General features: G+C 37.7%; 1 protein-coding gene across 1 annotated transcript; it reads left to right on the forward strand.

Annotated features, from left to right (window-relative positions):
* The first annotated feature begins 6,427 nt into the window (after window positions 1–6,427).
* LOC146138220 (uncharacterized) lies at window positions 6,428–22,560 on the forward strand. Its single transcript, XM_083393948.1, has 9 exons — window positions 6,428–6,729; window positions 9,356–9,482; window positions 11,096–11,406; window positions 13,163–13,319; window positions 16,024–16,136; window positions 18,231–18,565; window positions 19,954–20,051; window positions 20,501–20,859; window positions 21,010–22,560. Exons 1-9 carry the CDS (start codon window positions 6,534–6,536, stop codon window positions 22,107–22,109), a joined length of 2,796 nt encoding a protein of 931 aa, XP_083250074.1. The 5' UTR covers window positions 6,428–6,533; the 3' UTR covers window positions 22,110–22,560.
* The last annotated feature ends 3,013 nt before the right edge of the window (window positions 22,561–25,573 follow it).

A 25,573-nucleotide genomic window follows, 5' to 3' on the forward strand; every position in this document is an offset into this window, starting at 1 on the left:
TCATCAAATGATTGCCGGGTTTGATGATTACGTAAATTTAACAAGTAAACGAGTTTGTACCGCCACTTTTATGTTTAACAATGTTGTTTTGTTTATTGTTAACCCAAAAGCCTTTAAAAAGTTTTTTCTTTTCTGGTATAGGTGTTATATTTAACTGTAAAATATGTTTTAGACTGTTTTAACTGTGAGTGCATATAGAAAGAAACAAACAACAAATTATGATGCCAGTTAAATTTAACTTATAATGTGAACAACAATTGTTTTTTTATGCAAACGAGTACAATTTTTCACATGTAGAAATATTTTTAAACTAAACTAATTAATTTAGCAAACTTGTTCATATTTCCTGTACACAAATAAAAATAATTGTAAATATATATATATATATATTTATTTTTTTGAAATATTTTTATTGGGTTATAGACGTCCTAATGTAATAAATTTCTATACATGTTAGGAAATCCGATATTTACACTATTGTTACTAGGCTAATAATATCATACATTGACAAAGGAAAAAGATTCTTTGATGAATGGGTGAGTCATCAAAACGTCGGAGACCCAATCAGATAAGGTAACAAAATCATCTCAATTTCAATCTATCAGTAGTCGAAACTGTGAGATTCCTGAAGCGGAAGAAACTGGCTACGTCATTTGATCAAACGTCGTCGGTCGGGGCGTTTATTGACTTGTGTCGGTGCTCCATGTGTGTGGGAGTCGGCATTAGCCACGCGCCGACAGTTGTCGTGAATTTGCAGCCGGCCTAGGGCTACTTTCCCAAGCCCGGATTAGTGGCAACATGGCTGTGATATAAGTCCGTGTAGCCACGGCGACTCTTCTACAAGACAAATGGAAAAAGCAATCCCTTCTACTTTAAGAAAAAATTCGTACACTAGAATAGATCGCCTGACAGACATATCGCTTAAAAGGCTTTGCGAGAACAACTAATGAAAACAAGTGGTTTGTGATTGGATTAGAATGGCAAATCTGTGACAAGGTGACGAAACAGAACGTACACACAACCCTGTTTTTAAATCCTGGCCAATGGCAAAGACACTGTTTTACTGTTATCTTTATCGTTTAAGGATCGTGCCCCATACAACAAATGAAACGCCGTTAAATTTGACAAAGTGATGAGTAAGCACTGCCCATATTAAAACACGTGCAGTGGTGCAAGCTAAAATACAAAAACATAAAGGTGCTTTTTTAGAAAATCAGTAAAATCTTTTGTTGACTTCACGTTTAGAAAATGTTATACTGGATTATATTACTTCAAATTTTGTTTCAACAAATATCGTGTTTGGTAAACCATTATAACTGAAATATTTAAAGACGTATTTTAATGTTGGTCTAGGGTTCTAGGCAAAAGGTTTTTTGTTACCACATTGGTGTCACGTGAACGATTTTTTTACGTAGAATTACTTTGACTTTTGTCTATTAGGAGATGTGTGGGATGTCTACCCATTTTCGCATTTTGTGGCTTTCTGTTGTATTCTGCAACATATTATGTAGGCCTAGTCACTAATTAGTAATTTAGTAATTTTGATTTTTACGTAATGCAACGCTGTCAAAAATACGGCTGACCATTTTTTAAGGTAAAAATAGGAGATCTATTTTGTTTATGTAAAGTCTTGAGTTGATGTGTTCTGCTAAAGTTTAAAATGTTTTTGCTTCCCGTTAAAAATGTTGTTTGATTCTCTTAAAATTGTTTACTTTCGGTATAAATTGCGTCTGCAATTTTGTTTTATTTCATTGATCAAACAGTAGTGTACGATTTCACATTGCCACTTAAATTAGGTTGCGGTTTTAAGTGTTTTTCTGTCGACTCTCGAATGTCAATTAATATTATATTATAAACTTGGATAGCGGTATGAATGATCAAATGGCGCAGCTATGCTACATTGAATAATATGATTAAATTCATTGCGACTGAAGTGAAAATAAATCTATTGATCTGATATGCAAAGTCTCGCACTTCATTATTCTGTTGACCTTCACCCTTACTTTTCGTATTGGAATCGATTTTCTACATGTGAATATTTTTACCAGGTAATTGAATAAGACAAACCCTGATTAACGCTCGCCCGTATTTTAGTTCCGCTGTTCGCGTCAGTTCGATCTGTAAAAAATTAAGGTAAAATAGTCTGTGCCAGTATTGGTCAAGTTATTTAAGTTACAAACACAACATTTCAAGTAGAAGTAAAGTGGATTCCGAACACAGTAATTAACCCTGGTGACAGAACGTATTGCAAAGAGTGTTAGGTGTTAAATTAAATAAAACAAGCCACCTTTAACTTATAAGCAAGCTGTTCGTCGTAAATCATTTGACCGAAGTGAAGTCATAAAGTCCAACGAATTTAACTACCCAAGCCATGCTCACAAAAGTACTGAACAATGCGTTGAACATGTCGCTGGTTTTAAACCCCTAACAAGACCAAACGCAATATTTAGTAAATATAGCTTCATGATTACAGACATAAACCATGGCACTTTCTAGGTCTTTGGTTTAATTTAAACATTTGTTCATGAAGAACAAATTGGTTGATGTAAGTTCATGGCATTGCTGAACGAGTGCGGTTTTCAATAAATAAGCATTATGGTGTTTAGTTAAACTAGTTTATATTCGAATGCAGCTCCTTACAAAAAGTTTTTAAATTTAACATTCAGTCAATTTCACAGGTGAGGGGATTTGTATTTTGGGTTAAGGTACTATTTTGTTATAATTAGCTTTTGCGAAAGCTTGTACAGTTTTATACTTTAATCTAGACTTGATTTTACAGTTTAATATTTGTGTGCGTTGTTTCAAAACAAGTCAGAACATAAGTAACGCTTGCAAACTCAGAACTCAAATAGGTCTTGTTCAAAATGTGTCTTGCGTCAGAGGTTACGCCTGTGACGCCACAATTGAGCGCCGAAACATGCACCGCTGAGGTTTGTTAGGCCTTTGGCCGGAAACAATAGCGATCCAAAAATAAGGACACATTTCTTGCCACAGGACCGTTTTGGGCTGGCGACTTCCTGAACCCAAGGGCGCTCAGACCATTAAGTTTAATTGTGCTGGTATTCGAAGTTACTTCTGTTTGTTGGGCGCATTTTTTTTCATCACTTTGAAATATTTTCTGTTGTTGGTATAACTTGACGACTTTATGGTTACCAATTTTACAATCCTGGGTTGAGCATTCGTGATTTTCTGTGCGTTTGCCTATTTATCGCAGCAAAAAAGGCTAGTTCGTTGATCTGTAAGTATTTAGCTACAAAAAATCGAACTTTGTTGACACAAAGTAAGTTGCATTAAATACAGGATTTCAATGTTTTCGGAAAGGAAAGATTAAATTTAGAAAACTTCGAGTGATATGTATTGAACAAAACCTGCATAGGCCGACACAAGAAACAAACAGTTTAAATTAAGCCGATTTAGAGTGATGAGTTGTTGCTGGAAGCTCAAAAGATCAAGTGCGTTTCACCAAAGTGGCGCCTGCTCTTGTGGATAGCGCGCAGAACTCATTTATGAATTCACATATTCCAATCCGCCACGAAATTGCATCTTAAATATATAAACGAGGCTCAAAGTTAATCTCATCACGACGCCGTAATGCGTTTTAGTACCTCGAGCGTTTGTTTGCGAAGTATTAGAGTCCATCGACTTCCCGGCCCGTATAATGCGAATTCTTTGGCAAGGATTTATGCAACGAACAAACAACAATGTAAACGAATGTTCATCGTACACAGAACGTGTATAGAGGTCGTCTTCGTAGGTTGGTCGACACTCTATCAAACCCTCTTCTTGACGAATTCGCCTGACAAATAAACCGTCAGCGCGAAACAACAAACGTCACATTAACTATCGTCGCAGGAAGGAGTTAACCTTTAAAAATCGCCCGGATCGTTGACGCTTTGGGTGGTATAATCTGACTTGGCAGTAATAGCGGTAATTTAGTTGCTTTCGCTAATTCTGCCAGACGAGTCCAGGTGCTGTGGCTCGCATATTTAGAAATCCATCAAACAAACCGCTTAATGCAATTGGCAAGATATTTAAATTTATTCTTTAATGTTTTTTATATAGGTCACTAGTTTTTATGCTCGTTAGCGCTTGCTCAGGGACCTTAAAGGTTTTTTTGTAGCGTGCTTGCCTTCAAAGCGGTTCTCGACACAGGACTAGTTCCGTCCGCATTATTTTGCCAGCAGACAAAGCTGGTCATATAAGTGGCGCTGTAAATCAATACGCTTACAAACGCGCCGTAGCCACCGCCCTCCCAACCAAATAGATTTATAAAAACCTATAGTCGCTCTTCTTCCTAAATCAACCATTAGTTTTTTGCATGCTCTCATTCCCCATTTAATGCTACTTTGGTAGGAAAAGCGCGAAAATAGTGATACGCTTTAAACGACTTTTTGAGTTCACAAGATTCCGGTGATTTACGCATGATCGATGGAACGTTTAGCACATCTTTGAGCCACCGCTGACGACCTAATTTTCCACATAAAACGCCCATTTTACGGAATGACGCAAAACATTTCGGGCATTTAATCTTGTCATGATTAACAACATTTACAATTTTTGTCGAAGTTCAACGTGATGAAATTAAATTTATAGCATTTACATAATAAAGCAAAACCCCTATATAGGATTAGCTTAAGTATTTTCGAGCTTTATATCTTATAGTTGTGACTGTTTAAAATAGCCCAAATTGTTAGCAAGACAGTGGTGGAAAGTAAAATACAATTTTTTTTATTCGTTACCATCACATTTTATTAGCAGCACGGAAATACGAAATGATTTATTACACTTGCCAGTTCAGTTATTTTGACATTACATTTGTTGCTGTTTTTTCGTAGCACCTGCGCCAGCGTAACGTAACGACGTGTCATTAAGATCGGGTTCGTCGTTTTTGCGATTGTCCGTTGACTGCATGAGTAGGTTTCTCATGTTATTGCAATAAAACTTGTCAGGGTCTTCACCCTCTAATTAACCCCAAGTGCGTCGCCGCGTCACGTTTTTCGCAGCGTGCGACCGTGCGTGCATAGTTTTTGGCAAACGCGATAGCGTCAATTGCGACTTCAACGTTTAGGATTTTTAAATGTTTTATTTTTGATTGACACGCAGCTATTTTAGTGCCAACAACACACTCCTGGGTCTTTTATCGAATTGGGAATTACTGTTGCGTAGATCACGTTTGTTATTACAAGTATTTTCGCTTGACCGTATGTCTTGTAGATGTGATGTGAACAAAAAAAAATACGTTAGGTTACGTTCCTGAAACGTGGTGGCATGCAGACAAATTTAGTGTTTTTCACAAAAAAAGTTAAAACATTGAAATTTCATGACTCAATTCAAAGAATTTAATTTCAGTTATTCTGGTATGCTTAATGTTAACTAGCTTTGTAAAAAGCGTCACTAAAACATTATCAGAGTCGACCGTGCGTGGTGTCAGATTGCCTGCGTCGTAATTGCATCTCCACGTCGAGCACGCGCTTCCATTTTAAGCTAAATAGGCCATAATCCGGGTGACGTTTTCAACAAAAAGAACGATGCAGCCATGTGATACTTTTTAAAAGAACTTAAAAAAATGAGTAGGTGTACATGGTAAGGAGAACAATGCAATAAATCCGGGTATTTCGGTAAATGTAATCCTAGTGGAATATCTCGCTTTGCGTGCCATGCGTGGACAATGCAGATATTGCCACGTGCTACAGCAGTCGCCATGACTTGTAGTGACGTTATTGTGGCCTGTTGTGACCAAGGAAACCATGCTCAAATATGTGTGTGTTTCCCCCAACTACTTTCCTTGTTCATTTGTTACACGGGATTAAGGTTTGCCGCAGATTTGTCTTTGGCTAAGCCGACTAAGTGCCTTTTTAAATGAGGCTCCAGTTTGTCAGAGATCAGTGAGGAACAAACTTTCCGCAGCTTAGTTTGTTTTGTTTGTGCATGATGACGTTTTTGTTGAAATTGACAGCCACCCGACTTTGGCATGCCAAATACTCGGGGTTGGCCCTTTGCTTTAGTCATCACTTGGTTCTTCTGCACTTGTCAATCAATTGTTCAAAGGCGACACAAATAGAGCATCATCCTCTGGTGGTATCGTCGGATGTTATTATCGTATAGGCTACAGAATTTTTGAAACTTTTACCGGTATTTGACTCCACTTTACATCCAATAAAGAAATTGGGTCATGAGCTCTCAACCGTTTTTAAGTATAAGGAGATCAAAACGCATATTTAACATTTTTGTACGTTACGAAAAAAACCTTTATCTATTTTCAAGATCTTAAGTATAAATATGTCATTTAAATTTGTTACTGTAAATTCAGAAAAATTATTGTAAACAAATTGAACACCAAAATTAATACTATCTACTTAAGTAAATCCCAATAACAAGGTGGTTAAATGATTTTAACGATTTTAACATGTTTTCTTTTAAGATCATACTAGAATTTCACAATGATAATTGCCGCTTGATTTACGGCTAACGATGTATGTGCCAACTGCCAACATCACACCCGCTTAGGCACCTATCGCAAAACTTGAGGAGAAATGCTTTCTGGAATAGAAAAAGTTCTGTCGGACCTTTCTCTACGTGTTCACAGGAGTGTGCACCAAGATATAGAGCCCGGATTAGACCGCATCAAGCTACCGCAAAAAGCACACGAAGCAAGCAAGGAAAATCGATCATCCTTCTTGGGCGAAGTTGATTCCAACTCTTCCGCAAAAGAACACTTTCGGCAGCAAGGTTAATTATTTTCTATTATACACGAGAAGTCCAAAACTAAAATCTATCGCAACACTGTTCACTCTTAGTCAGTGGTTTCCAACCTTATTGTTTTCGCGACCCCTCTTTACAGTTTTCGAAAACTTACGCAACCCCCAATTTCGGTGTATTATACAAAAGCCAGATTAAGTAGAGTCACATTTTCCAGATTTATGCCAAAACTATGCTCAACTAACTGAAGTTAAGCCTTCATTCGCGACATTGCGACATTTTATCCCTAAAAAGAAATTTAATGTGTTTTTGCGATCTAACAATTAAAATTTAATAAAAAATTACATTACATAAACTCGTAAACTAACTTGAAGTAAACAATAAGAGTTTGTTACTTCAGGTTTGTAATTCTAAACCCAAAACTAAACTGATGTACATATAGATTAAGACGATATATTTTATCATTAATTTATTGGTTGTTTTTTTCTTCTCTGAATATAGTTTAAGTGGAAAAATTGTTGCAAATTGTATGTAAATGCTGTAACAAAGAGTTTTAAGGAGTTTACCAAAACGGAACTTTTCGTTGAGGAAAGCTCCTACAAAAAACTTCTCTGTGGCCATATCGCCATGTATAGAAATATAAAAAAAGCATGCGAACTTAAACAATAAAAAAAATTCATTTACGCGCGTAGCACACACATAATCTTTAAAGTGTGTGCGTGCGTGCGTGCATGCATATGGACGTACGATAGTGTGAGCGCGTGTCACATTTCCTAACTAATGTAAGATCTCCTCATATTAAAGTTTTGTCAACTGAAACGCTTTGCACGAAGCCTTTATCGCAACCAACCTAAATGTATGCTTTTATGGAATATTTTTTATTTTTGTCAAAGCAAACAACCAAATTAAAAGAGCAAAAAATAAAAAATAAGGCAGCGATTATATAAATACGATAAATTAGACATACTCCATTCTAAAACGATTTTTTTTCGCGCGCCCGTAATCCCCTTGAAGCTTATTTATCTAGCCTTCCGAACCCTGGAACGCCTTATTCGTGTCACTCATTGCCAGTTAAGCTGACTGGCATTTTCGGTCCGACCCCTTCGTTTTTTCTGCTTGTCTTAATACTGATGAACAACAGTGTTGTAAAATTTGTCGAACTGTTGATGCATAAAAAGAAAGCCTTCTGGTGTGTAATTCTAGGATCAGGCTAAATCGTGGATTTCCTTTTCCATTGCGGCTTTTAATGACAAAACACTTGTCTGCAGGTCAACGTTTGCATTTGGTTAAAACGCGTTTCTCCAGAGTAAAATAGCAATGCCGTTTAACAAGTTTATCACATGCTAAAAGTGTGAATGGTTTGAAAACCATATCTCGTATTTAGTGCTATTAATAACACTTTAAAATAGGCATCATTGCAATTAAGTTATCTTTAGCTGTTAAAATTTATTCAATAGTTTGAATTGTTACAGTATACGTTAACCCCTAAACTGTTACCCGAACCCGCAAATTCGCGCTCCCAGTATGAAAAGTGCGGGCTTACGCTAAGCCGTGGCAATCCTGATCAATATCGTCGAAAAAAATGCGGTTACGTGGGCTATCATGTGGATACGGATCACATAAGACATAACCACCGGCGAAATTAATATGTCATAAGATATGCTTGTGGAGAACAGCGATACACCGCAAAAGTAGAGCTAAATTTCGCCTACACCATCTTAAAACAAGCCTTTAGAAAAGCACGCCTGTGGCTACAAATAGCTTTTGCATCGTCTTGGCGTCGTGTTGTTTTAACTATACATAGCAGCGTTTTTAACAGTGTTGTGTAACCACAACTCTAATATAGGGCGTTGACATGTACATACCGTACGTTATAGTGGTAAACATAATTTTTAAAAGCCTAATGCTTTATGTTCTTTATATTTTCTAATATTTCCAGCAACTAACCTGCAGAAATATGAATTTCGCCTTCCACGAACAAGAATAAGTGTTAGTAACTCTTATTTTCGATATGGTACAAATAAGCTCACGCATATATTCAAACAAAACCACAAAGGTTGTAAAAAAGATCCAAAACAACTTTATTCAACAAAAGCAAAATACTATATAGTTAGTCAAAGAGCATCGTCAATTCTGCTAAGATTCTTATTCAAATAGAATTTATATAGTATTCTGCTTTTGTTGAATAAAGTTGTTTTGGATCTTTTTTACAACCTTTGTGGTTTTGTTTGGATCGTACGATATGGAAAAAAGATCAACAACTACAAATGTCGGAGCAGGCTTAGATCCCGATATTAACAAAAATATATATAGTATTATTATTTCATCAACTAAGCCAATGCAGTGTCGATAATGGTTGCTTCCTAAGACGTTATCATATCGTTGAAAAGTTGTCAATCGTTGAAAGCGCAGTTCGTTCTGTGGTTAACACTTGCCGAAAGACTAGCGTGTTTGTTTCTTTCAAAGATTAACCAATTAACGCTTGGCAGGGCGATGCTTTGAAGCGAGGAAGCCCAAAAATCTCTTCGGCTTTGCCAGAGATCCACATCGAGCTAATTATGACAAACGATCATTAGCTATAGCTTGAAGGGGTCAGCTACCCGTTCGCAGATACTGCAGCTCCTATCGTATTGACCCCGTAAACACTTACTTTCAGGCGTCTTCCCAGCAAATGAAGAACCCCCTTTCTTTACGAGCGACGCCGTTACAGGGATTCTCATTGCGTGCCTTGTCCTGGGAACGATGCTCGTGGCATTTCTGTGCTTAAAATGCTGCAAGAAATGGTGAGACGTTTTCTTTATCGTTGAGCGTCTCTTGTTTAAACAAAAGGTCTGTCAAGTTGAAACATAAGTTAGAGCGCTTCAAACGTTTTGCTTAGGGCTAATATTTCGTCCGCCATGCCACCATATGGAACATGCACTGATTTTAGTATACATTTTGAAAACATAAAAATCAGCGAAAATCTAAAGATTTTTTCACTCATTTTAGTAGTCCTAATATTATAACGATTTCTACTAAAACACTTATAATTTAATATTGCATTCAGTATTGGTCAATATCTTTTGAGTTTTGATATAAAAAAATAAGTGTATTTTTTAATGACGTGTTTGCAGGCCATCTCGCTTATTGTAGCGATGTTGCTGTTGCCTAAGAAATTCTAAGAACTTTACCGCATGGGTCGATTTGGTCGATAAACTCGGCGGTGCTATACTGAAATCTGATAATTGTGGTAAACATGCAAAATGTGGTTTCCCTTTCCTCGATTGCTGTGTAACTGGGCACCCATTTGCAAATAGCGTTGCCTTGCAAATGGGATCTTTTCGGATCGCGACACAAGGCAACAAGGTTAAATTTGCGGCAACTGAAATTGCCGCAACCCACTAATGAGGGTTTGTTGGTTATGTAATATAGAAACATTAAACATGTGACCGGCATTTAAGTGTAATGTAACGTGTAGTGGTTTCGTGTTACATATTTTCTCTTCGTGTTTACACACAAAGCACGTCTGACCTGCAACCTGCTAAAGAGCATCGGTGTTGTGCGTTTTGTCCTTACTCTACTTTAACGATTTCACCTCCGACCAAACTAGTAAATTTAACACTCCCGCCACCCACGAAATGTCTTCAGGAAAAAAAGGTGTTCGTTTACCGCCGACTGTCCAAGAAACTCTAATCCTGGCTTGAAATTTGACTGACACATGTCTTGTAAAAAGCATGATATCTGCCAAGTGGTTCAAGAATACAAACCATTGATCCCTTTTCGCGAGTAAGGGAGAGAGGGGATTTATTTAATCGCGTTAAGGACTTAATCACTTTACGTTAAAGCATCTCTATAGCGTTGAGCGGCAACACATGTGTTGTGACACCTATCATTTTAATCTGGTTTTGTTGTTTGTGTTTTTGCAAGACAAAACGGGTTTAAGGTATGTTAGCCAAAAACGTAACAATGCTGAACATTTTTTTTGTATAGTGTTCCCGTTCGCGAACATGAGAACGAGACATGCATTCGCCAAATGATAGGACATATATATTTTTATCTAGAGTGACAATTTGGATGTGAGTTTTAAAACCGCAATTCTGTCACTTATTCTCTTCTGTCAATCTTTCTCCAAATAAATTAATATTTCGTTAAGGGTATTAGAAAAGCACGATGTGTTAAAGGTTGCGAGTTATTACGCTTGCAACTGTTCCACCAGGGTTTTTTTGCGGTGGATTTTATATGTAGATCACTCGGCGGGAAGTCAACAACACCAAAAAATGCAACGTTTATTTTATAATGTTTAAAAATGTGTGTTTAACGACACTTTTGTAAAATGAAGAAAATCAACAGATAACAGGGTTGTTAAATGTCTAAAGATTTTTTCCCTCTAAATAAATTTTTCATTTTTTGTCTATAGTCTTGCTAAAAGAAGAATGAAAAACTTTCAGCATCGCAGTAAACAGAAAAAGGAAGATGAAATTGAACTTTGTGTCGAAGACCACGAGCTTTCAAATGACAGCTTCATCAGAAGAAAATGTGAAAAAAAGCCCAAAGGGAAACGCGAATCTCCTGTGCAGCGTGATACCGTTGTTGTGGATGTTAACAACCGCATTCCAATTTGGCAGGCAGGGTGTGGAAACAGACAACCTTCACCCCCAAGATCGGTGACTTCATGTGCCCCTCTTTTGGAGAATATGGCTTACGATGACCTTATAACATCTGTGCAAGGTAAACATGTCAAAATTGTTCACTTTTATGCTTTAAGGTAACTTTTAAGAAAGGTATATCTACGGTGCGGAAGAGTATAAAGAACACTTTGCAAAGATTTACCTAAAATGTCATAAATCTAACGTAAAATGACATGATGCTGCGTGTGACAGCTGGCTGGCCAAACATCCACAAATTGTGAAATGGTGTACTTAAATTAAACTTTGATTTGTCCCCCAAATTTTCTAGTTTTTACAGTTGATTTTGACCAAGGTTAAAATGCTGGATTTGGCTTCATTTAAAATACCTTGTAAATGCAAGATAACATATGCATCATTGCCCACGATGGTTCAACTTTGTGTAATAAATTGTTGCATCACAATTTTAGTTTTGCGTTTCAATCAGTATTCATTCTTAAAAAAGAACTAATTACATATCATGATAATCCCGCGCCTGCATACCACACCGATCTGCTTGTCTGCTGGTACCGCGCTGTCTGGCCAACTTGTGTTCTACCACTCCGATTAAAACTGCATTGAATTTGTAAACACGATTATCTCGACTATTACACACAAATACCAATCGCTGCCAGGCGCGGATCTAGGATTTTTCTTAAGGGGCATGACATCTTTTAGAGTTGACGTCACAGAGTTACGTCACAACGTGAAGTAACAAATTTACGTCAAAATTTGACACAAAATAACATCTAATCGTGATGTCATGAAAAGATACCTGAAGGACACCACGCAGTTATTTTTTGTCAACGTTTTAGGTTGGAGAGGTGTTAACTTTCAATACAAAAGATGTTATCGAGTCGCGCAAAACGAACAAAACACTTTTATATTGTTTAAGTTTCCAAACTTAATTTTCAAGACGCCAACGCTTTTGGGATAAAACGATTTAATTAGAACGGGCTATGACATTCTAAATCCTACTTTAGATTTTAACATAGGCAAAAAATATTCTTTTTGTGGGCCATGATTTCTGCTCTTTTGAAAGGCGAATTGACAACAGTCACTTGCAGAAGTGGCCAACTATATAGTCAAAGACCAGCAGCCACGTTCCTTACTTGGTTAATTACAAAGAATCACACCTTGCATGTGGGCAGAAATGAACTGCTTATTCCTCAGTTGACCACATACCTTTCATTTAGATTTGTTACAGATGTTGCACAAACAATATTGTTTAAGCTACATCAAAGCGACTTTTTATTCACACTACATGACTTCTTAAATAAATTCCATCACGCTGTCAAGGTTTCTAAAATGTGTTGACTTGGTTTACAAAAAGAATAGGAGCTGGATAGGGAGTTTTTTTTAAATAAATCTTGTTCGTAAATATGCAACTGAAATTGAACATAAATTCTTTCAAGGCTAAGGCGAAAAAAGTTGTAGGCTTTTAAAAGTTAGCAAACATCCATAAGATGACGGTGTTTCTATGCTGACAAAATTTCTTTAAACTTAGAAAGAAATATTAGAAAGTTACTCAAGTTTTGCGCAAAGCGGGCCAGCGAACTTTGTTTGATTTTTATGAAAGTGCTTCAACACATTTCTTGCTACATTAATAGCGGGTACACTAAACTTGGAGTTGTTTTGAGCCAAAGCTCATCATTTCTATGTTTAAAGCGTCCACACAATCCTTACGTTTGGTTACAACATCCAGTTTTATAAAACCAATCGATTTTCATAAAATAAATTGCAAAACCATTGGAATAAAAAAGCTTTTTACCATCCGTCAACATACTCTAATTTTCAATCTAGTTACCTATCGATTGTAGGTGAAACAATGAGACGACAAAATAAACATGGAAGTGGTGAGACTTTGCCTACGAATCCGATGCAGAAATTTTGTAATGCTAAAAAGCCTTCAACGGAAGAACAGAATTCTTGTGCAGAGTACATGAACCTTGGACCCCGCGCATTTCGCAACAGGAGGTAAGAAACTAAGAACTCAACTTCGTTTGATTGTGGTCTTAAAAATGCCTTGCTAAAATATAACTTTGCTTACTCAGAACATTGTGGGTTGAATTTTTTATCGAAAGTTTAGTTGTTTCGGAAAGTAGCCATGTTTGTTTGTTAGGCAAGAAAATTCTTCGTGGCACTCCAATTGTCAAAAAAGTTCATCAAAAAAAATCAAAAAAAATTGAAGGATTTTGCTGGGGTAGTAAACCGCAATAAAGACCGTGTACCAAGGGTTTTACCCTATAATTCTAAGTATATGATTTTAATAGGTTCAACAGTTTTCCATCGCATGTAAATGCTTGGTTTTAAAAATATGTAACTAATATGAGAATCTGTCAGTTTAAATACAGTCGTCGTATATCTGAAATCTGTTTTACAATACAAGCATTTTGCGATATTTTGTGTAACTTACTTTCGGTGTAAACTGGTTGGCGGTTCCGACATCACTGACGCCCGACATTACGTCACAGTTCTTGTAACTAGTTTGAATTCTCAGTAACGAATTTCGGTTTCGCAACTGTGTTTACAGCCTCCGAAATAAAATAACACCATTATGAAAAGCAATTGCGCCAGTTACCGGGTTTTCGTCATTTTGGTTTGATATGACTACTACAGCAAGACAAGTGACATCGCGGTCATTAACGCTTGATCTGAATTCTAGATTGGAAGACGATACACTGTGTTTTGTAGCCTTATGGAAACATGATAGCAGCCGCAGGGTGGAAAACGTTTAGCCACAGCGAGATGTTGCTTTCCTATTTTTTGCGCTTTTCGGAAGTTTTGGGCTAGCTTTTGAAGCCTGAAATGTTGTATTGTTTCCGGCAGCGCGAAACAGCGCTTTGTTCGGGCAGGTTGTCCTATCGACAGGATGTCTGTCCCGGTATCTTGCCGGACTTTCAATCGATCTTATCTGCTATGATTGTGCGAACCTACCCACACTTTATAAGCGTAGGAGAAATCTACACTTGAGTGTTGAACATAATATTTGCTCGGTCCGTTACTCCAGCACGTTCAAAAGGCTGACAAACATATACTTCTTTCCGCAATTTTGGATCTTTTAAGAAGTCGCTTGATAACGTGTAACTGTGCAAAAGCTGTTCCAATACGCCATTTTATCACGTCAGAATAAATTCGTTATTTATATTGTTTACCACTTTGAATTAACAAGCAAACGTTACACATTGTTTCGTTTTGGGTTATGCTTTTCTTTCTCTTAAAATTTTGTATGCAGAACAATAAACTTGTGATTACAGTATTCTAGAAGGCATCAATTGACTTCTGATTCTACGATTGTTGAAAATTAAACGACTGTGTGCCAACCCAACAGTATTTTCAGTGGTTGCCGAAATCGGATTTGCTTTATTTTGTTTGGGAATGCTAACAAGCGCAACTATTGCTTAATCGTAATATTAGAAGTTTTAGCTTCTTTTTAACGAAAGTTTATAATATTGCCAATACAAAACATATCGAGAAGCTTTTATTTGTTCACCTATAGTATACGCGTGCCAATAGGATGTTCATGGTTTTTGCTTACTTCTTTGTGGAAACTCTAACGACCTAACGTGTATCGTCCACCGTGAAGTGCTATGATACATATTACATAATGCAAAAACTCCTTAATCTCTTTTCGCTCGTTTAAATATTATTTTTTGCAAAAATTTTCAAGAAATATTATTACATAATACAATACAGAATACAATAAAGCCTAAGGAGCGAGTGTTGTTTCGATATCACTCGCAACAATCAAGTTTAGAGCTTTTAAGACTGTCCAATTTATCCGTCGTCGACAATCATTGACGTCACAACATAAGCGGCAGGCTTCCGCTCACGTCAAGGACGCCGTCCAAAGCGGATACGTGGTCTGCTCGTGGGGCGGTTTGACAAGAGTTTGCCCTGCGTTGTCGGAAGTTGTGGCTTCTGACGGATCCCGCTTCTGGCAGTTATCCCTCGCAGCTGTGGTGGCGAACGGTGTTCGAAAGCTCATTTTCTTAAACAACAATTGCAAAGCGACTTTTTAAGGCTGTTCGCGATAAGAGTTCTTAATCGTGAATTTCCATAATATACCTTCTGCATAGTAGCCTATGCGTAGCCCATTAAGGTCAACACTACGTGTTTGAAACAACACATTTTCTCATTGTAGGAAAGCATCATTTTATTTTATAGGTAATATTATTCATTTAGACCAGTGGTCGGCAAACTTTTTTTGTCGTGGCCCGAATAACATAGTTAAAGTTATCGTTGACAGGCACTCACAGGGCAACGTTTGGCACGTGGGCCTTAACCACGCTGTGAAAATATAAAAATGTTAGCCGCACCAACTTTTAAAATACAATAATATATGTACAGCATTCACGCAGCCCACAACTACATGATAAATTAAAAAGTAGTTTGCGGCTAACTAAAACTGGCTGTGCGGTCCACATTTGGGTCGTGGCCCACAGTTTGCCGACCACTGATTTAGACGTTAGAGGCAGACATTTTTGTTTTACTTTGAACAAATCAATTCAAAATGGTGGCAGTCAAGTTAATAACATTCAACTCAGAAAGCTATTCGAGTCTTGGCTACGTTTGTGCCGGCTGCGAAACCTGACTAAAAAGACTGGCCGGTTTCCAAACAACTGTCGGCGAACAGTCTGTGAAATGTTACAAGTCGTCAGCTATTTTCACTTGTTCGCAGACGCGAGCACGCTTACGAGACGATAGAGCTTGCTGCAAACGGCGTCAAGATAGCAGGAAGGCTCAACCCGCCTCCAAGCCCGATACAGATTAAACGCCAATCGAAGAGCGAAGGTAAGCCCAACCCAAGTTGAGCATCGTCAACAGTCGCTTGCTTCGATAACTCTCTCCGATTTGCCGCTTGTCACACATTGGCAAGGAAACATGTTCAGGTGCCAGCAATGTAAAGCAGCCATGTCAAGTAAATTTCGCAGTGTTGTTGGTGGTGAAGCTAAAATTAAATATTCATGAAATTCGGAATTTCGTTCAAAACGGTGTTTAAAACAACGGTCTACTAAAAATCCGAAATTTACGAACATTGAAAGGGTTAAATGTTTAGGACAAGGGTTCCGAAACTGGGGGAGGCGCACACCCCTTGGGGAGGGGGTAAAGATCTGCGAAAGGGGGAGCAAAGACTCCTTGGGGAAAAATAATATATATATAGTATCAAGTTTTGAAAACACGATTATATTTCCTAAACTGCTTAACTGTGATTGATACAAAACTGCTTAACTGTGATTGATGCATATTATTTTATTCCAATCGCTTAATCTTTCCCCCGTTTCTTATATTTAGTTACAGTGTCCTGAGTGCGAAACGACATTTAGTATAGGCTGCATACTAACAGTGCGTTGTAAGATTGATCGTTTTCAAGGGGTGAGGGACACTAGACTGTGTCCCCCAAACTATGTTTTTTGCCACATTTTGGAATCTAAACGCTAAATTGTTTTACGCTTTTCGCAAACCTTTGACCTTTTTCGTTTTTTTTTGGTTTAAAGGAAATCATTTCTGCCCAAATGCGCCGTGTATGCAATGTGTATGGTATGTTGCGCCGTAAAAACATATACTCTAATGGCAATTATGTTGCATATTTGAACATCAGTTCGCCCGGGAGCTTTAAGTTTTTTTAAAGATTGGTTGTTTTATGACTTTACATTATGACGCAACTTTGTGACATAATTTCTAAAAAATGTTATGCCCCCCACCAAACAGATATCTTGCATTCGTCCCGGGTCCTGCCTAAAAAAGAACCCCTGGTTTAAGAGAAGGCGACTCAGGTCCACTAATTTTCGCAATGGCTTGGATTATGTAGGGGCGAATCCGTACGTTACATTTTATATCAACCACAAAAAAACACAATAATAATCAAAACAGCTCTTCTGGTAATTGTAATTGTTAACCAACGTTTCGGCAATCTATATTTAAATGGCCTTTTTCAGGGTGAAACACAATAACTAAATGTTAAACTGTTATCGGGATTGTCTATCTAGCCTGCATGACTAGTCACATTGGTCAAGGACTGTCAAACCTTTCATTCAGTCTGTGATTTTTACAACCTTTGAACTAGTTAACTTGCCGCAACCCTTCACGTTGGACAATGGTAAAGAAATACTTTTTGTTTTCTGCTTCTGCAACCATTTTCCAATAGTACTATATTTGCGTTAATTTAGAGTAAAGACTCATTATCACAAAAAATAGATATAATAAGTAAAATTAAATATTTATTTTTCTACTGATTGAACAATTTATGTAAAATTAATGTATAGGCCTACTGGCGACACTAAAAATGATTACGCGACCCCCTGCGAAGTCGCCGGCGCTAGTTAAGCTCTGGTGGAGACTATGTATATTTAGGCATATATTTAAAGTTAACAGATATTGTCTTTGTTGTTTCATAAATATGTAATAGTGTTGTCCAAAGACATTGGGTCATGCTTAACGACCTGTCAGAAAACTAAGCGCTTTAAGAGGCGCCTTTACAATTGTAAGAAAAATAAGCGGCCAGCGTCTAAAAAAAAAAATTATTTCATTTGGCATGTCAATATTGCGAGTTAAATTGTGGGTAGAAACTTTGTATGGGAATGCTTCTAATGAGGTTTTGTGACGCCATGCGTTGAAATGTACCGTATTCACAACAAATAACCTACTTATACAGTGATATCTACTTTTGTATTATTCTAGTTTTTAATAACTTTAGGCTTTTTCAATGATATTGAAAAAAAATTGTTCTTTAGCACCACCATGTGGTTAATTGCAGATATTTCTACTTTAACGGTAAAATTTTAACCACCTTTACGATTTCTAATTAATTGATTAATTGACTTACTTGTTAAAAAGTCAGCACGTAAAAGACGCACATTTTATAATTTGTTTGCAAATAAATTCCAGACCTCACCATATTTCCTTTTACACCGACGCAACCCAACGGCGAGGATCTGGCGAAAAAAAGAACCGAACCTTTGTCTAATAATCCGGAGAAGCAAATGAAAAGGCCAATGCCATTGCCAAACAAACCCTCAATTACGTCAAGGTCATCCATGTGCGTTGCATCTCGCACACATAACGTTGAGCCTTCACCATACCTCCTGCGTACATGGAGCGCTCCAGATACCGCAACCATAGAAGTTCGACCGCGGAAAAAAGAGGCCAAGCCACCAACACCAGAAAAAGCTCGATTTCGTCAAAAAGTCTTACCGCCTCGACTGAGGCTGTCGAAAACTAAGGTAAGGATATTTGCTTACTCGCCATGCTATTTTTGTAAGGAGTGCCGATCAACATTAACAATAATAATAGTATATAACGAGTACACCGAGTACTTACATTACACAGCGTTACTGAAATTACACAACGACGTACTGTTTGGGGCGTCAAATTACTGTGTTATTTTACCGCCTGTTTGATAGAGCAACATTGTTTTTAATTTTAATTTAGCTTAAATTTTAACGAAGGCTATAGCGTTTTACTGGTGGATAAATTGTGGAAGTAATCTGTTTTAAATATTATACAAAGAATATCATCTCACATCGTGTTGCTGTTTTGCATGCATTTCGTTTTTAAGCGTACTTGACGAATGAAGGGGCAGATCTGTTTTATGTCAATTTAAAAAAAATCACTTCGTGTTCTTGTTTGACTCTGATAAACACCACTGATCTAAATTTTCGGAAATTAACTGTTCAAACACCGGGCGTATTTGAACTTGCTGATGGGCGCATAGCCCTTTGAAGAGAGACCGTACGAGCACTACACTAAGTAAACAAAGCAAGGGGTGATTGGATGGGGTTTCTGTCGGACAACACTTAACACAACAGGCATAGTTTGAAAGCTTGCTTGGTCAATGGAAAGGGGAAAATACCATCGACCTTCTCCTGTTACATCAGTCAATTTATCGAAAGAAGCAGCAATCATTCCATTAGTAGGATTACGAAGCTTTAAAACCCTATATGCTTTTGACAGTTTCAGTATGACAGCCGACTAACCTAAAATCCGAGCGTCTGTAATGTTGCCGAGTGGTAAAAAATTTGGCTGGCAATTAACATGCGAAAAAAGAAAACTTTGTTTTAGTAAAACAAGTCTAATGGTTGACGTGTTGAAAAAAAAAACAAGCCTAATGGTTGACGTGTGATCATCGTTTAATATAGCGTTTAAAACCACAATAATAACAAAAAATGTTGTTTGTACAGTCTATTTGAATATAACGTACTCCCTAAAATCGGCAATACTCGCTGACAGCATTAGTTTTGTTGCTGTCGGTCTCGATAAATAACTAAGGTCAGTTTGAACTCGACCCCTATCCAATCAACGTCACCCTGTCAGTCATCTTTGTGTTGATATGTTGTTTAATCCTCATCGCGGAATAAGGATTAGGAAAAACCACTTATCCTTTATAAGTAGCTCTCTAAAAGTATAATCACCTGTCAACGCACTTTTGTATTTCGAATGAATTTTACGTTTTTTTGCATAGACCATTATAAAAATGCGCATACCCAAAAAATTTTTGCATATCATGATGACAAATGAATGTTCCTTCAAATGCCTTTTTGTTCTAACGAACGTTCCAACCATTGTTATTTCCACCATTACCCTGCTTCTAACGTAACTAAAACTCTTCTAGATAAAAGCTCGAATAGCCGACGTCATCGAGCGAACGATTGAAGGTCAAGCCAATCTCAGAACTAACAGGGAGCCTTCAACACACCATCAACGAACAGGGTAATATTCTCTTTTGTTTAATTGCAGAAAGCATTCTGAACAAAATGTCCTTAGCACAATTATTATAATAGTTTTAACTTTAACGCCAAACTTATATTTTGTTATTCTATTCCTAAAGTAAAATGCTTAAAAGCATCTAGCACAGTGCCTCTTAAACTTTTTTAGTTTTGTTCACCCCTAGCATCTATCTCCATATTTCATTCAACCTTGTCTCATGATATGGTAAAACTATCTCGTTTATATATAAAAGCACACAATGATTTAGGTTGTTACGCCAGCTATCATCCATTTCTAACGGTTCACCCTTATTCACCCTTTTTGGTTGGTTCACCACTGCAAAGAACTTATTCACCCTGGGGTGAACCATTCACCTGATTAAGAAACACTGATCTAGCATACACGAGTGACGGAATTTGTACAAATATTTTAACTAATTTTTTTTTCGAAAGGTCTAAAAATATCCGCCTGATCAGCCAGAGGCCGCGCTCCATGCGCAGAAGGATAAAGCACAAGGTTCGCAAGAAGCGACGAGTGCACGACGAGCGTCGGCGTCAGGGAATCCAGCTGCTGCGAGCACGAGACGACCCTGGACGACTGAGTGACAACATTACTGGAGGTCACAACCGATGGCCGCTACCCGGAGTCTATTTCGACAGTAGCAGCGGAAGCAGCAGTGACGTCATGAGAATTCGAGCTCCGTTTTTGCGCAGCAATGCGCATCGTGACCCGTCGGCGCGCGAGGCCTCCCTTTTGGAAGATATATGGTGCCATTTGGATGAATTAACGCAAAGGACAGACAAAATAAAAGGTAGCCATTTATCTTTTGATTTTTTTTTCTTTTATAAGTACAGTCCTTTTTTGATTCTTTATTTAAATTTACGAGGATTTGCTAAGTCTTAAATCGGATTTCCTCATTTAAAGACATTGAACTGTCTAACCAACTTCTATCGTGTTTCAGAATCGCATTCTTCCCGACGTGCGTCAGATTCTTTGTCCAGCCTAAGTGATGACCTTATTATTCACAACAGTTCAGATTATCCAGTCAGTACCCTTAGTCCAATCAGCACCGGGCGGTTCGCTTCACATGATAGTGGTTCTGATCGAGGGTATTGCACCTACAAGAAGTATTTTGCAAGATCTTCGGGATTAAGGAAAATTATCAGCACACATAGACATCCAGCTTCGCAACAAGGAGAGCACAACGTTGTCAGTGTAACATCCAGTGGCCTGAGCACACTAACCGATAACGGCACTGGTGCGTGGATGTCAAGCAGTGCCACGCGATACAGCAGTTTCTCTAGTTCGAGAAACAATTCGCTATTTGGCTTAAGACCAATGGCGTTGAGCAATTTTAACTTTGGAATGAAAACCTTTAATATTCCAAGAATAACGATTACTGGTCCAAACGATTTTATACCTAAAAAAGACGTAGCGTGCCCGATGATTGTCGAGGTACAGACCGATTATCTTGAAGTGCTTAATTTGTATCTTGGTTCAAAGTGTGGCGATCCCATCTACGAGGAACTGGTGGATTGTGTCACCGCGCCATCTGGCGGATGTGATATGACGAACAAGTACAAGGACACAGGTCCCAGCGCGATTTACTCGCACATTAAACGTGAAAACGCAAAGTACGCCGTGATAAAGAAGGGCCCGCGTTTGCAAGAGGCCACATTGATTGATGCAGTTGTCTGCGAACCAGTTTATGGGACACTAAGAATAAATCACGAAGAAATTAAACCAGCTGGCCACATTTATGATGCCGATGGTACCTCAGACACTATCCATAACGAATGCGTCGATGAAATCATTCCGCATTTTGCCGACACTTTGCCCAAGGCAAAGCACGTTGTTGTTGAAAGAAGCAGTAAGAACTACGTTGTAGTGGCACCGAAGCTGTTCTGCAAGCGTGTTGCTGCATGTGCCCAAGGTTTTTCCCACGTCACGTCCAGCTTAGCCGATGTATCGCCAAGTAAAACTCGCAACGTTAGCAGCGAATGTATTCAAATCCACGAAGACAGCGCCTCGTTTTCTGTGTTTATGGAAATGAATGTGTGACGTATCTGTACTGTCGCTTGTCATGACGCATTTCGACAAAGTGCAAAAAAGCGCCAGAAAAATGGCGCCCAACAAACTAAATGGCCCTTTATCTGCCGACGCTCCAAACTGTGACTCTTCGGTTTTAAAACTTCGTTTTTCAATTTTTACAAGCTTTAGGTTTTCTTAAAAAGTGATTTTATTTTAAACTTTAAATGCATTATTTGCAAACGTTATTAAAGTATACAAAATACGAAGCATATTAGTGTTTTTAGTTTCAAAAGAAGCATTTTAGCTCAACATCTGTTATAACCTAAACATCCATTAATGAGTTTAATATATTTTTTATTCTGAAATTTTTTTGGTAAAGATTCCATTATGATTTGAAAGTAGAGCAAATTTTGTATTTATTTGAAAAACTAAGTGCTTTGTCGCCAATTACGCCCACTCTGACATAAATTCTCTCCGTGCCACGTTATGTTACGCTGCAAATTGACCGCTTGAGGGCGCTGTGCTTGTCCAATGCCGTTGAAGGTGTGTTGAGAAATAGAAGAATCGTTGTTGAGCTGGAAAGTAATGGTACAAAAGTTTTGTCACAATATTAACCAAATATGGCCCTTCATTACAAATTTAGTTTGTAGGAGTTACGGACAATATTGTTAACGAGGTGAGAATGAGATGGCTCTCGAACTGGTGCAACTCATTAAACCAGTGTACGCCTACCTTAGAACCGGAAGAAGGTTGATCCATCTTGCGTTTTGTTTCGTGTAGATAAATTCGCGGTAGGTAATCTTCTAAAGATGCAGTTGTAAGAGTTACAAACAGCGATTAACGTAAATTGAAACTGATTGAGCCTTACTTATAGCAATTCTCACCTTTTACTGGACTTGCTTGTAAAGAGTTTACACATTGTTGGAAAGTACCAAGGAACCTAATAAAACACTGATATAAAGAAGAATTCGAAAAGAGACTGTCATGGCAAATACAAAATGAAAACTAATAATCGAAACAACTATGTTTAATGCTCAATCATGCAATCTCACTGGTTGTCTTTAACTTCAATTATCTTCTTTCGGCTGGCGTTTATAACACAACAGTAACACGCCACAGCGAGGCTAAGTATTGCTGCGAGACAGATAAGTACAGCGACGGCGCTGAATAAGATCATGCTGCGATCTCCTCTGTACTGACATTTGTTGCCCAAGAAGGACCATATGTGTGACGTCAGGCATCTTTAAAAACAAAAAAAATATAATATTTAGATTTGATAAAATAAAATCAGTTTGTAAATTCCTGATTGAAAAACTAAATTTGAATGTTTGTGCCGTAATTGCAGTTAGATGGTTTGACAATAAACGTTAGTTCCAGCTTTAAATTCTGACAAAATTGCAGTTTTTAGACTTTGGTATTTTATCGCAGTGGAATGCCCTACTAAAATAGGGCAAGTTTTTTTTTTCAGGAATATAACTTAGCTGTTATAGTTGGTCCTATAGACAGTTCAAGTAGAACAAAGGACACCGTGCGTCTTATTAAAGTAAAAAAGATAGTTTAGACAAGTTAAACAACATAAAGGCGTTTTTCACCCTGTGCACGTAAGTTTTACATATTTTAGCATAAAAACTTCGTGTAAACTATATTTGCCACCTTCAACTATAGCTCAGGGATGGCGAACCACTAACACACGGTTTACAAAACGACACATTACAGATTTCAAGCCACCGATTTAATATTATAAAAGAACAAAATGTAACCAATTAGTTTAGAAAAGAATATGTTTCTCAAAAATATTTGTATTCCCAGCATAGGGGCCAAACCCACGGTTAAAAACTTTTTAGGGGTTCAGGTCTCGTTTGTGTCCAGCGCAATAAAAAGATTTGTCGTCCCTGAACTAGATAAACAATGCAATTTATTGATTTCAAGATATTTTTCTCCACTTATTAGACCGTAGACTGCGATGTGACTCTTCCAAAAAATTGTAATTTCTGCCAAATTTACCATGTCACTTCTTGGTTACAACTTTTGGACGTCGTGTTTAGATATAACTTTGTAAGGTTATCTATAAAATTTTCATATATAACGAACAAAAATTGTGAATCCGATCATGAACCAACTTAAACAATTAATCGGACTTTAAACCTTCCACGTGTGCTATAAAGTTTTGTTTTTATAATACAATTGATAAAAATGTTGAATTCTAGAGGTTTCCGGCTAATTGAGTTGAACCTGCAAGCTGCTCCACTTCCTTCTTTTATAAAACACTTTCCATCATGTTCACAAAAGTCCTTCTCCAGTATGCATCTTGAAATGCATGCGCCGGTTGAAGTAACTCGCCTGTAAAATAATGATTATGGCGTTACGTTTAATCCATGTAAGTCTTAAAACTTGAGAAAATTTGAACATGTGTAAAGAAGTTAACGTTTTTGCTAACTCACACATTTTAGAAATGTACAGTTACATGCAGATTAATCCGTGTTACGCAACCTAATTTATCTAAAAAGTTTTTGGTATAAAATCGATGCGGCAACAATTAATAAAGTTATCCGTTAACTCGTTAAAAAGGGCCTTGCTACTGAAACCATAGGTCTATGTAAATTGTGGTTGCAGATATTACCATAGGCGTTGCAGTGCAAATATTTTCAACAGAAAATTTAATACCTGGTCCCAGGGGCGCCCGCTGAAAATTTTCCAGGGACGGGCAATCAGGGGCGTAACCAGAAAATCAAAAAGGGAGGTCCTGAATTGGCAACTTAGGGAATTCTCCTACTTTTCGTCTGACATTAATAAATAATGACGTCATAAAACAGTGACAGTATGACGTCATAAGGGTGATTACAAGACGTGATAAAAAAAACTAGCCAAATACGTCCAGCAAAAGCGACCCTGTGCGTCGTCGACAATCCTGTCAGGCGCCAGCTGCGAAATCACGGTGTACAATCGTTAACTTCAGGCAAAAAAACAACCAAGACCGTGAAATATGTGTGATTAATTGTGGTAGAATCACACATAATTCGACTGTCAACAGCGCAGCTTTCAAGTTCCCTGAACGGAACGAGCGCCAAATTACAAGCACGTCTTTCACCACCTGCAATACTAAACGAAGATCGTTTTTTCCGGGTGTTATTAGGGCAACATCTGCGCCGAGCTGTGAGCCAAGTCAGCTAAATTACAAGCTGCGGTTGAGGGGAAATAAGTTGTGTCCATTGAACACTTAGCACGTGGTCTTAGTGTATGCTTAAAGAGCATAATTTTGCGTTAACCATCATTACTTAAAAATGGAGAATTTGAAACGCGCACGACAGTCACCATTATACCTCCTTTTAAGAATCTGCTTCAGTTAAACAAATTTCGATGTTACACCAACATTGGATATTAGCGCAGAGACCGAACAGCGAGGAACATACTGCGTATAACTCGTTTTTTAGCGAGAAAAAAAGAATGAAGGTTTGACTTTTGTCAATTGTCGAATACACACTTGCTAATCATAG

The sequence above is a fragment of the Ascidiella aspersa genome, chromosome 7 (genome assembly GCF_963924565.1).
Source record: "Ascidiella aspersa chromosome 7, kaAscAspe10.2, whole genome shotgun sequence".
NCBI lineage: Eukaryota > Metazoa > Chordata > Ascidiacea > Phlebobranchia > Ascidiidae > Ascidiella > Ascidiella aspersa.